This window comes from Telopea speciosissima, chromosome 3, assembly GCF_018873765.1.
Source record: "Telopea speciosissima isolate NSW1024214 ecotype Mountain lineage chromosome 3, Tspe_v1, whole genome shotgun sequence".
Classification (NCBI taxonomy): domain Eukaryota; kingdom Viridiplantae; phylum Streptophyta; class Magnoliopsida; order Proteales; family Proteaceae; genus Telopea; species Telopea speciosissima.
Genome location: NC_057918.1, coordinates 7,589,205 through 7,602,466, shown reverse-complemented (window position 1 = coordinate 7,602,466; position 13,262 = coordinate 7,589,205). Strand labels below are relative to the sequence as shown.

The following is a 13,262-nucleotide window of genomic DNA, read 5'->3' as shown; positions in this document are numbered from 1 at the left end:
CATGAGCTTTCAGGTCTGCGTATCAACCCCTCCAAGTCCCTTATCTTCTTTGCGGGTCTTCCAGAGCTTCACAAAGGGGACTTCCTTGTCAAATCAGGCTTCCAAGAGGGGCACTTTCCTATCAAGTACCTGGGCCTTCCTTTGATTCCGGCTAGATTGACTGCTCACCATTGCACCCCCATGCTGGACCTCATGAGAAAAAGACTGCAGTTGTGGAAAGGCAAGCTCCTATCTTATGCGGGTAGGCTGGTCCTTATCAGATCTGTCTTGGAAGCCTCCTATATCTATTGGTCTGGAATCTTTGGTCTCCCGCATTCTACCATCAAGTCCATAGAATCTCTGCTTGCTTCTTTTCTTTGGAAGGGAGCTGAGACATCCAGGTTTCTCCACCCCACCTCTTGGGCTTCTGTGTGTCTCCCAAAAATGGAGGGAGGGCTGGGCATAAGAAGAATTAAAGAAGTCAAGAAGGCTGGTATTATCAAGCTGATCTGGAGGATTGCTTCTAAATAGAAGAGCATTTGGGTTGATTGGATTTATTCGAGGATACTTCGGCAAGACTCCATCTGGATTGCTTCCGTCTCTACTGATGCTTCTTGGGTTTGGCACAAGATCCTGGAGTCCCGCCACCTTGCTCTCCCCTATATCCACTCCCGCATTGGAGATGGCCTCTCTACCTCCCTTTGGCTGGATCGCTGGCACCCTAAAGGGATCCTTTTGCACCTTGTCACACCAAGGACGATCTATGCTTCAGGCCTTCACAGAATGGCTTTTGTTGCGGACATCCTTCATCTCAATGAGTGGGCTCCTCCCCCTTCCTCCTCCCAGTCTCTCTCTCCTCTTTGGAATGACTTTCTAGAGGTGACTGTGTCTCCTGGACAGCTGATGGTTCGCTGAATTTCTCCTCCAAGGCAGCTTGGAATCTTATCCGATCCAAAGGCCCTATGGTTGGTTGGAGGAAGCTCCTCTGGTTCAAGCATCATATTCCGCGCCATTCCTTCACTGCTTGGAGAGTCTTCAACAACTGTCTTCCTACCCTTGCTTTCCTCTGCAGGCGTCACATACAAGCTCCCAATGCTTGCTGCCTTTGTTGGAACAACTTGGAAGACTTGGATCATCTTTTCTTTGAATGCCCGACCTCCAAAGCCATTTGGAAAGGTATTCTAGCTAAGTGCTGGCCCACCCAGAGAAGAATTCTCCCTTTCTCTAGAGAATGGATTTGGATAGATATGACTTTCGGAGGGGCTTCTATTTGTGACACTGTGGGGAAGATGGCTTTCTGTGCTGTGCTAAATCACATTTGGATGGAGCGAAATATTAGGAAATGGACCTCCAATTCTCGTTCTTATCAACAGATTTGGAACTCCATTTCCTTTGAAATCTCCTCCAAACTATTGTCAGCTCCTCCCTCCTTTTGTTCTGACACCCCAAGGAACAGGCTAATTGTTGTCTCCTGGGGTGTCCCAAATGTTTCTTTCTCTTCTTCAGCTGGCCCTAGCTGATTTTCTTTAGCCGTTGGCTGTTGTTTCCCCCCTAAGGGGGCCCTTGTTTCTCTTTTCCTTGGTATTGAATTCTTTTATTCACCCAAAAAAAAAGATCCAGTGGTTCTCTATACCTTCAAGTTTGAGAGTCCTCTTTGGGTTCCCCATTATTGGTTCACAGCAACCCATGCTGTATTTGTTTATCTGAAACCCTAGTTGAGTAGATCATGAAGAACTAAGGTTTCCTATTATCATGAACATTGATTTCTCCATCGACATCTAATGATCTCCTTCAAGTGAAGCTGTGGTACCCCTGTTTTTTGAAGATTTTTTTTTGTAGATTTGAATCTGCAATTACTTTCGATCAACTTTTTAGATCTTCTCATGGTTTTGGGAGTGTGTTCCACCATGAAGTAGTAGGGGCTACGGTGTATGTGGTTGATGCCTACAGAGCATTAGATCCCATATTATCTCTACTTGTTGCTGTTGTTGTTTAACCATACTGTACTCTATTTTCTTTCTCATCAATAAATAATTACTTATCCCTGAAAAAAAAAAATATTGCCGTAACCATTCAAGGTCATCAGTGATCTTGTGATAAAATATTTATATCAATAACAGCAGTTCGAAAAGTTTAAAACCAACACCTCAGCGAGGGTAGGGGTGATGGATTCAGAGAAAATCTTTTGCTTCTCCTGATGGTATTTTATCATTCCATACGGAGAAGATTTCCAACGTAAATTCCAAGCCATGCCAAGATGGTCCAAAATCTGCAAAAAGATCGATGCTATAACATAAGTTTAGACAACAGTTGCTGAGAAAAATGGAGACATCATTTTAATGCAAATAGTCAGCCTTTTTTCACTGCTGAAACAGGATTTTCAATACACTATGCTAATTCATCAATTGAGCCATTGGATTGACCATAAAAGAAGTGTAAACCATTTTGTTGGGGAATTGCCCAATCATTCCTAAGTGATTTACAATCAAGTTTTGATGATAAAAACACTTGACTGCATTAACATGTCTGTGAAGCATTTATAGTGATTCATATTACATATTGAGAGTAACAAGACTTACAGAAGAACCAAGACTGTGAAGATAAGACAAGTCAAGTCAAGCCTCTCAACACAAGACAAAGACAAGCCTCTCAAGTAAAGACAAGTCAAGACAAAGTGATTCAAGCCAAGGCAAAGTCTCAAGATGAGATGCAAGATTGAAGACATAAACAAGTATATCAAGACAAGACAAGTCAAGAATACAAGGCATGCTCAACGATTCAAAGCATCAAGATATGCTCGTGTACATCAAGATCATCTTAGAACACTTGCACACACTTGCATGACCATTGACCTAGATAAGCCCTAGGTAATGACCAAGGACCATTGAAAATATAAAAAACAGGTCAAAAGACCCAAAAAACCCAAGCCAAAATGGGCAAAACAGGGGCTAGAAAAGTACAAACCGGTCTGTGACAGAATACACTGCCTTCTACTGGGCTGACAGAGGTTGGGAACTGGTTTGCCCAGTTGCCCCAACTGGCTGGAGAATGACCAGCCGGTGTCAATCCAGTTCCCCAACGGCTAGTTCAACCGGTCTGACCGGTTCATCTACAGGTTGACCGACATACCTAAAATATGACCGTTTTATGACCGTTAGAGATTAAAATTCCTCACCACTTTTGGCTATAAATAGGCCACTAAAAGCCAAACTCCATACTTTGGAGAGCTTTCAAAATCATTTTTTGGTCATTATTCTATACATTTTGAGTTGAGATCTTCATTATACTACTTAGATTTTAAAGTCAACTCAATCAATTGAAGGCTTGCATTGAAGAGATTCATTCAACACATTGAAGAAGCCTTGTGGAAATCCTTGTCATGTGCATACAATCATATTCACATCATCTTGCACAAGGAAACCTCACCGGATTAGGTAACATCCTTCTTTATTCATTTGTTATGTATTTGAATCTTAGTGTTGATCTAAGAGTTGGGTGAGCTCGTGATCAAATAAGTGTGCATCATCCTAGACTGCACTAAGGAGATTGCACATGATTCTCGTATCCTTAAAAGAGTGAACAGATTCTCTTATCCTTAAAAGAGTGAACGGATCCTCTTATCCTTAAAAGATTTTATGGATTCTCTTATCCTGTAACAAGATTATTGTAAAGGTGTTGTTTCCCACTCACTGTATTGAAAGGAAACATCTAGTGGAATTCTCACAAGTGTTGAGAGAAGTGGACGTAAACTCTTGGAGTCGAACCACTATAAATCGCTGTCTTGTAGTTGATTTATTGCTTCAATTTTTAATTGTGATTTATTTATAAAAAGGACACATTCCTCTAGATACAACCAATTCATCCCCTTCTAGGTTGTTTCACACATTTGACTAAAGTTTGACAATCTGACTCATATCTTTGCAAGAAATAAATGCCGACAACCTCTTTGCATCTACCCATTGTTAAATGCTAACTATGTTGATCAACTCTGGCTTCTAAAATGTTAGCAACAACTTGGAGACCACGTATCAAAACTTTTTCTTTGGGTGAACAAAAGTTCATTACCAAAAGGAGAAAGGATACAAGGGAACATGGAGGATAAGGGGGAAAAGACAAAAACAAAAAAAACTAATACAAGATTACAAAGCCACTCCCACATTGAAATGAGTAGAGGCAGCCCCAAGGGGCAACAATAAGTCTATTCTAGGAGAATCGACATATCTTGTAGGGAACACAAACAAACTGTTCCAGACATAAAAAATAATAGCATCCCAAATTGGTTGGAGGGGCCTAGATTTGGGTGTCTACCTTATAAGATTACGCTCCATCTAAATGTGGAAAATAGGGGCACCAAAAGCAAGCTTGCCCACAAGGTCATAGATTGAGTTACCACCAAAAGTCATATCCACCCAAATTAATCCATTCATGCTCAAAGGTCAAAATTCTTCTCTAGGGCCAGCATCTAGAAAGGAGTCCATTCTAGATGGTGGTGGAGAAAGGGCATCTGAAGAAGAAATGGTTGATGTATTCATTGGCATTCCAACAAAGGCAACAAGGAGGCATGGGAGATGCCTCTGGATAAGGAAGGATTGCGTTAGGAGGCTGCGAGAGAAGGCCTGCCTTGAAGTGAAATTGTGGCAGGGTATGTAGGACTTAAATCAAACCAACTTGCACCAGGGAATGACCGGACCATGAGTGGGCCAAGAAAACAATGTCACCACAACCGACGGCCTTTTGGTGACACCCAACAGAGCAGCTCAAATAGGAGACTACTGGGGAGGGGGATGAGGACGGGGGCGGGGGCCAATCATCAAAGTGAATAATGTTTGAAACCTTGGCCTCCCATGAGAACTCAAACTGTAGATAGCTTTGTCACCCACTAGATGGAGGACTCCTTGAGGGTTGCCAATGGTCCAGACATAAACTAGTGGAGGCACCACCATCATCGATCAAATATCCGATAGCTCCAAATTCAAGAGGTCTAAGCTTCAGAACTATTCTCCAAACCAAAGAAGCATTAGAGATCAGGGGAGCCGTCCAAAAAGAGTCATTTCGGAGGGAGCCTAGAATAGACCCAGTCTACCCAAATACTTTTCTTCATGGCTGCAATCTTCCAAATCAACTTGAGGATACCAGCCAAGTTAACATCTTTAATACGCCTCAGTCCATGACCCCCCTCATCTTTGGGGAGAAAGATTGAGGCCCAATTGATAGGGTGGAGAAATTTGGAGTAGTCAGATCCTTTATAGAGAAAGAAACACATAAGAGCTTCAAGCTTCATCACTTTCTTAGAAGTTGAGAACCCTAATCCAAAAGAAACCATCCCAAGCCTCTAAACTACCTATACTTAGCAACACAAATCTCTCTTTTAATCAACTTAATGATTTTGAAGAGCCTCGTTGGCTCTTGTTCTCTTTCCCTTCGTATCTAAGAAAACCAGAGCTTACTTGGTCGCCGCTTTGGAGCAGCCCTAGCCATATGGCTGGGCTGCTCCCCCCCTTCTCCCTTCTCCTTCTCTCTTCTTCTTCCTATGTTCAGTACTAACTGCGCAAGTTGAAGCCTCTCAAACTTCAGTCACTGGTCACTCGTTCTGTAGGGTCACTGTCTGGTAGGTCGCCTCTTCTGCTAGGCCTACCGTTCCCTTGGTTGCCGGACCTTTTGGCTGAAACCCCATCGGATCTCAGGCTCAATTTGGCAGCACCCGCTCGGTAGCCGCTTCACTTGGCGAGCTTCTCCGTCAACTGCTCGTTCGGCTCGGCTTCTCCTTCGTTAGTCAGCACCTCTGCCGTCGTCGTTTGCATCACTGGCGCCTACAACCTACCGCCGCTCGGTTGCCTGCCTGTTGGGCCTGTTGCCTTGTGTCCGCTAGCCTCGCTTGGCCTCCCTCCTACCGGTTCCGCTTGGGTCGCTCGGCCTTCGGCGTTTTGCTGCCAGCTGCAAGGCCATAGCCAGCAAGGCTGCCTTCTTTGCTCGGCCGGCATCCTCATCGCCGTTGCCCTCCATAAGGCCGACACCCTTCGTTATGGCAGTCTCCTTCGCTAGGCCAGTTGCCCATTTGACCGTGGCCCTCCGCAAGGCCAATGCCCCTCCGCCTTGGTTACCTTCTTGCCTGCGGTTCCCTGACTTCATCTTGGCGGCAAGGAAGTTGTTGTGTGGAGATTGTTCTCTAGGGTTTTGGGGGAGCCTACCTGGAATTGTCTTTGTTGCCCTTCTTTTTAATGGGCTTCATTGCTCTTGTTTTAAGCCCATGTGGGCTTTTGTGTTGTATTGGACATGCCCATGTGAGCTTTTGTCACCTTGTTTCTTGTTGGCCTTATGGGCTTGTGTTGTAGTCCATAATAGACTTTTATTTCCCTTTTTGGGGCTTTAATACATTTTATAATCACCCAAAAAAAAGAGCTTCAAGCTTCACAATAACAGCCTGGGGCAGTAAAAAAGGCCAGACCAATAGATATAAGTTGACTGAAGGACAAATTTGATCAATTCAAGGTGACCAGCATAAGACTAAAACTTGGCCTTCCAAAGCTGCACTTCTTATGCATAAGATCAAGCATGGGGGTACAATGTTGACCAGTCAATCTGGAAGGAATGAGAGGCAAACCCAGCTATTTTATCGGCAGACGACCCAAAGAGAACCTAGTCAATTCCTTAAAACAAGCCTTAAGAGAAAGAGGGTCAGCCCTGGAGAAGATCATTAGGTCATCGGCAAAGGAAAGGTGGGAAAGCTTTAAGGCATTGCATTCCGGGAGGGGAATGATAAGCTGCTGGTCCATACAATTTTGAATGCTTCTGGAAAGAACTTCAAGGGCTAGAGTGAAGATGTAGGGGGGAGAGGGGGCATCCCTGATAGATGCCAATAAAAGAGGCAAAGTAATGCAATGGGAAATCCAATAGGTGAAAGCAGGGGGGGAAAGACATTTTGTGCATGGCATTTGCAATGAAATCCCACCTCAAAGAGTCAAAGGATTTATGGATATCAATCATCATAAGGGCAGCAGGGGAGTGAGCTCTTCAATCAAAACCTCTGAGGCTTTGACAATTTCGTTACATAGGAGAATATTGTCAGAAATGCTTCTACTAGAGATGAAAGCCAATTGGTTGTCACCAACCAGGGAGTTAACCACCAACTTGAACCTATTGGCAAGTACCTTAGCAATAAATTTGTAGAGAAAATTACCGAGGACAATGGGATGGAAATATGCAATAGAGGAAGGTATGATTAATTTCTTTGATTTGACTAGGATTAAAGAAGAAGCTTTGCAGAGCCTTGATAAGATCAACTTTGATAATGTCCCAAGAAGCTGAGAAGAAACCCATATTAAAACCATCTGGACCGGGGGCTCCATTGACCTTATGAGAGAGGATTGTGGCTAAGATTTCTGCCTCAGAGGGGATGGCTTGACGAATGCTCTGGAGGGAGGATGGGATAGTTTTGATGAGAAGTCCATTTGGGATCGGGTCAGGGAAGACATTGGCAGAGGGCCTAAAGAGCTGCATAAAGAAGGCTATAACTTTAGACTTAATATCATCACCTTGGAGACAATGGTACCATCCCTTGACAATGACGTAGCAACTGAGTTGATATTAGTTCTAGCCTTCAAAGACCTATGAAGTAAGCAGAGTTTGAATCCCCAAGCTCCAACCATTTAAAACGGGAATTTTGTCTAAGGAAGCTCTCATCTTAAGCAACTAAAGAGAGGAGGTTCAAGGAGGCGGCTTTCTCTTCATCAGCAAGGGTGACATTATAAACATCAGAGTGGAGCTTGATCTCAATATTAGTGAACTTAGCCCTGCTATCTACAACTAAGGAGGAAATGTTACCAAAAGAGGAGGCATTCCACGACACTTTTAACATTCTAGAGCTTAAGGGCAAAGGAGACGAGGGGGGTAGAATGGAGGTGGACAAGCTTGGCCCAGGCTTCGGAGATGGAGAAGAAGTCGGGGTGGGAAGACCACTTGTTGAAGTAAGGCTTAGGGCCAAAGGAAATGTAAGGCTAGATTAGGACAGTGATGGACTGTGATAAGATATATTAGGAGGGTCAAAAGTTGTATGGGAAGATGGGAGGGAGGTTAGCCAAGCCTCAATTACCAATACTCGATCAAGCTTATAGGTGATCTTAGAGTATCACTTCATCTGTTATTCCAAGAGTCATTCAAACCCAATCATCCCAGATCATTCATTCCAACATCTTCAAGACACTAATAAATTGCACCGATAGAGGAGTCCACAATACGGTCCCCACCCTACTTTTATGGCCAAACCGAACAATATTGAAGTCACCCCCAAGGCGCAGGGGAGAGAGCTAGCTTGGAGTGCAATGGAGCGAAAATCTGTCCAAAGAGATGATCTCTTGGAAGGGCAGTTAGAGGCATAAATGACTGTGTAGAGGAAAGGATGGTTCCCATAAAGCATAGTACTAAATCTCGCGAAATCTCGGTCGAGATCTCGAATCTTTCGAGTATCTCGACCTGACCGAAATGAAACACAAGCTCGAATAAAAAAATGCAAAAACTCGGTCGAAATTATCTCGCGATATCTGGAGACAAAATCAAAATCTCGCGAGATATCGAGATTCCTTTTTCAAAAGTAGCTTTATAAATACCAAAACTCGTTAGTCTCGGTCGAAATTTCGACCGAGACTTAACAAGCTCTGGTTTTTTTGGGTTTTTTTCTCCTTGTTAGTCTCGGTCGTTTCTTCTCCCATACTATGACGTGGCATTCATTTGTCCTACAGTCTGAGAACAATGCATGTTGGCTCCATCGGACTATGAGTGGGGTCAATCCTAGACGTCGGAATAATTATTATTAGAATATTTGTAAACATTTGAGTCACTAGATGACTACTTGACTTATATTGGACTATTGGGGATATTGTCATATTGATATCATCTTCTTAACTTGTTATTTACTTATTGTACTTAATATTATGACTTAAGTTATGACTTATGAGTCATTCACTTTATGTTTCCAACTTCCAAGTCAATTTACTTGTTTAAATTGCTTATGAATCATTAATTTATTATGTCCTCTAGTACTTAAAGTCTTAAACAATGTGTATGTGTAATTGACTAAGTTATACATTAGGATTCGACTGTACATTGCCAATCAATGGTGTAAATCCAAAACACCACTTTGGGTGACTATTTTTGCAATTTGAACATTTAAATGTGTTTATATAGCCTAAAATAGGGTTTCCATGAAGTTTTAGGCCTTAACTTGGCCTAAAACCCACCGAAATGACCTACCGAAACATGACAAAAAATTGCAAAATTTTGACCGAAATATCCGAAAACGGTTTTCGGATATTTCGGTCAGCCCGAAACACCGAAACGAAACGAGTTTTCGAACTACGCCCATAAGAATCAGAAATTTTAAAATGGAGAAACTGAGATGAGGAGGATAGGAGATGGAGGTAGAGGATCAGAGGATCCCAAAGGCACTAGAGACAACCATTAGGGTGGTGGGAATAGTTGGAACGAAAGGACCAAGAAGAGGCGATGGCTGAGACAACACGGAGAGCATTAAACTCTTTTGTTATGGTTTCAATAAGGCAACAAAACCCAGCATGAAGAGCTTTGATGTGGGAGCGGACTTCAAATTGCTTTGATGAGGAGTTGAGACCTCGGGTATTCAAAAGAACACAATTATTCATCAATGGTTCAGGGTGGGGTGCAACGGAAGTTGCAATGGGCAGGGAGAAGGGGATGGAGGGGGGTATGCGGGGTGTTAGCACGATAACAATAATGGTAGTCGTGAAAAGTAAAAGGGTGGCTTATTGACTGGGGGAGGGAGTGGTGGTTGATGGTGGGAGAGGGAGAGGAGGCCTGTAGAGACAGGTGGGGAAGGAATAGGAAGGCTTTGAGAGGGATGAACTAGAGAGAGGAGGGGAGGGATGTCAGGTAGGGAAGGACGGTAAGTGGTAGGGTGGGTCGAGTCCAAAGACGAGGGTCAGTTTCAGTGTGGGGGTAGCGGTGGGTTGGCCTAATGCTAAGGAATGGGTGATTTTGGGGTTAGTTGAGTTCACTGACAGATGGGTAGGACTATAGAGCGATTCGTTTAGGTGGGGGTGGGTTTTAGGAGGATATCGGTTGGGCCGAAGAGACGGATCTAAGGAAGAGAAGTGGTTGGCGGGTTGAGACGGGCTTGGACTAGAGATAGGCCTAAATTGTGACGAAAAGGAATTGTTTTGGGGTGTGGGATAAAAGAGGCAAAGTGGGCCCCTCACCTAGGGAAATAAGAGGGAGGGGTAAAAGGAGACTGGGGGGAGCTTCGTCTCTGCAGGGACCGTGACAAAGATGATGACGAAGGAGGGCGGACGATGGTTGAATGCTTTGGCACGGTGGAAGGAAGGCTGGTTATGGTACATGAATTGGCTGGTAGCTAGGAAGGAAAGGATACCAAGTCAGAGGCGACAAGATCCTCAGGAGAAGCATCATCCCTGAAGTCGACAAAAGGTTGGAGTAGGAAGCGGTTTTGACCATCGGTCAAACGACAAGTAAGGACAAGTGGTAGGGGAGCGAGAGTCGAATTGTGATTGCGAGGGGAACCCGAAGGAGGATAATGCCGTCTATTAGCAGGACCCAGGTGGTGACGACAACGATTGCGACTAGGGGTGTAGTTGTCAGGTGCGGAGGGTTTAGGGAAGAGATATCTTTTTTAAGACCAAAGGTCGGATTGCCTGAAGGGGCGAGGGGTCGATAGTGGTGAGAGGATGAGAGGGAGTTTCAGAGGGAATTTCCAAGGGAGGAGGGTCTGCTGTGCTTACTGGCTGAGAAGAAGGGGTCAAAGTGAAAAGAGGCTAGGGCGAGAATTGTACTTTAGAGGAGTGGACGAAGACTTTGCAACTCAAGCAGTGCAGAGGGAGCCATTAAAAGGAAACTTGCTCGTTAAAGGAGAAAACCTCATCATCACCCACCGTGACGAAGGAAGAGGGTCTTTAGCTACCTCAATACAGATCCTAGCAAAAGCTAGGCCGTCCATCGCCATTTGAGTAAAGGGGCTTTCCCAGAACAGAACCCACTATGCTGAGACCATCCTCACATCAGAAGTGGAGTAGAAGGATCGGTAGAGAAACCCAAAGAGGAATAGTGTTTAGGTCAACTCAGTTTAGTTGCAGAGGCGATTCCATTGCCGCAACAAGATCGGTTTCCTACCAACATTCCAAGGTCCACCCTGAATGACACGAGCCTTATCATCTTCTAAGAATTTGAAGATAAAGAAACAATTGTCCACGAGGTAAATCTCAGTAATCCACTTCAATTTCCATTGTTTCCACAAGGAGAGTTTAACCATGTTGAAAGGAGGATGGCTACCAATGAAATGGCCAACCATGCAATTCTGCTACTTTTTTTCTTCGTTGACAAGCAGACTAATAGGTCAAAGGGCGACCTTAGATGTGCGGACAAGGAGGGCTCACAAAATGGAGGGAAGACCCTCCCCTAGAGGCAGTTTGGTCTGGCCAAAGAGGGAGCTATATGCCTGGCCGCACAGAGAAGGGGTGCTGCCAACGGGAAGAGAAGAGGGGGGGGGGTTCTATATCAAAACTATTGTTTAAAGAACAAAAGCATAAAAAAATCCATTTCACATCAATGGTGAATATAACACAGATATGTTGGTTAATGTTGTTTCTACTTGGGACAATCCAAAGGCCAGCCCAACAATTTGTCTATTCCAGATTGCCAGCACCAAGTGCTGAGCAGGAAAATGAGTCCTCAACTCCTGCTGTAAGTTCATCATGCTGTTTATCCATAAAGTATCAAATGCTTCTAAAAATTGTGTACCTGAAGTTTAACTATAGATGAATAGAGGTATTGAGTACTCTCCTTGCTGGCATGATATATCGATAGAACAAGCTCCTACATGAAGGAAAATGTAACATGAAAGGCCACACGAATGAAGTACTGTGTCCCATTGTCAAGGAAGATTTTGACCAAAATAACACATGAAAGCAACTATCATCACCTGCTTTGAATCTCTAAGCCTCGTATGAAATTCATTGAAATCTCCTTCTTGCAATGATCTCAAGCAACTAATATTTCAACAAGAAAAGCAAAAGGAAAAATAGGGTACAAGTTAAAAGTTAGTAAAAGTAAACCCCAAGCCATTAGCGCGGGGTATGTACAACACTGCAAGTCTGAAACCATGGAGATCTTTTATAGGAAGGAAATCAGTAGACAGATTTCTTGGGGTGAAAAGTTAAGTCTCCCCCAACCCCCACTAGTATACATTCTTTTTGGCTATAACATGTTGACAAGGGTCTTCCAAACTCTGCCCTTCCCCCCCCCCCCCCACCCAAAAAAAAAATGCTCGTGGATACAAATTTGAAATAGAAAAAATGGTAGGAAAATAAATTTAAAGCACTTGTGAAAAATTCAAACTGGGGCCTACACTACTGTACCAAGCCTTAAATTGTTTATCAGTTTCAGATACATCTGCCAACACTATTGTACTTGTACCAAGCTTTAAATTGTATACCAGTTTCAGACACAGCTTGATAAATCACAAATCGAAGTTCTAACATTGAAGAAATGAAATAAGGTAAGGTTTCTGGTAGCTCTAGTTGTGATACTACTGGCAAGCTTGTGTTCGGGGCAGTTATCTCTCATATCTGGATGGAGAAAAATCTTCGAAGATGGACCTCCAACTCCCGGTCCACTGACTTGATTTGGAAAGCCATCTTCTTCGATGTCAGCTCTAGACTTCATATACTCCCCCATGGCTCTCTAACAGATTCCCCAAGGAACAGGCACATTGTTGTTACCTGGGGCCTAGATTCTTCTCTTTTACGGTCTCCTAGCCTGGCCTCCTAGGCCTTGTGGCTTCTATAGTCCCCCCCCCTATCTCCTTCCCGGTGTATTCCCCTTCCCCTTTCCCCTCCCTTCTAGGTTTTAGTAATGAATTTCTTATTCACCCAAAAAAAAAAAAAAAGGTAAGGTATCCTCTATCTTCACCATCCAGAAATAAATGCAGTGCTGGAAGATTCACAACTAGGATAAACATAATTTTACGGAAAACATATTAAAACTGACGTTAGGACATTACCTGTGTAAATTTTCATTAAAATGATTATTTTTAATGTGCTGTCTGGAAGGTGACAATTTAGCTTCAGTGTTAAGTAAGGAGAAGTCCCAGTTACTTGCATGCCAAGCAGCTTCATACTACAGTTGAGGAACAAAGAATCAATACAAAAACAGTAAATAAGCAACATCAGAGGTGGGTGGGCTTACTATGTCCCTAGTAATTTTTACCTAAGTAGTCAAAACAATATATTAATAGTCAGAAC

The 13,262-nt window shown here is 43.5% G+C and overlaps 1 protein-coding gene across 3 annotated transcripts in view; it reads right to left on the bottom strand.

Annotated features, from left to right (window-relative positions):
- Window positions 1-13,262, bottom strand: part of LOC122654333 (serine/threonine-protein kinase ATM) — a 186,430-nt gene that overhangs the window by 35,040 nt on the left and 138,128 nt on the right. For all 3 annotated transcript variants that reach the window (XM_043848385.1, XM_043848386.1, XM_043848387.1), the window contains exons 51-54: window positions 13,022-13,137; window positions 11,942-12,008; window positions 11,761-11,835; window positions 2,126-2,248 (exon numbers count right to left, since the gene is read on the bottom strand). In XM_043848385.1, the coding sequence (XP_043704320.1) occupies window positions 2,126-2,248; window positions 11,761-11,835; window positions 11,942-12,008; window positions 13,022-13,137 (381 nt within the window). The remainder of the gene's footprint in view (window positions 1-2,125; window positions 2,249-11,760; window positions 11,836-11,941; window positions 12,009-13,021; window positions 13,138-13,262) is intronic.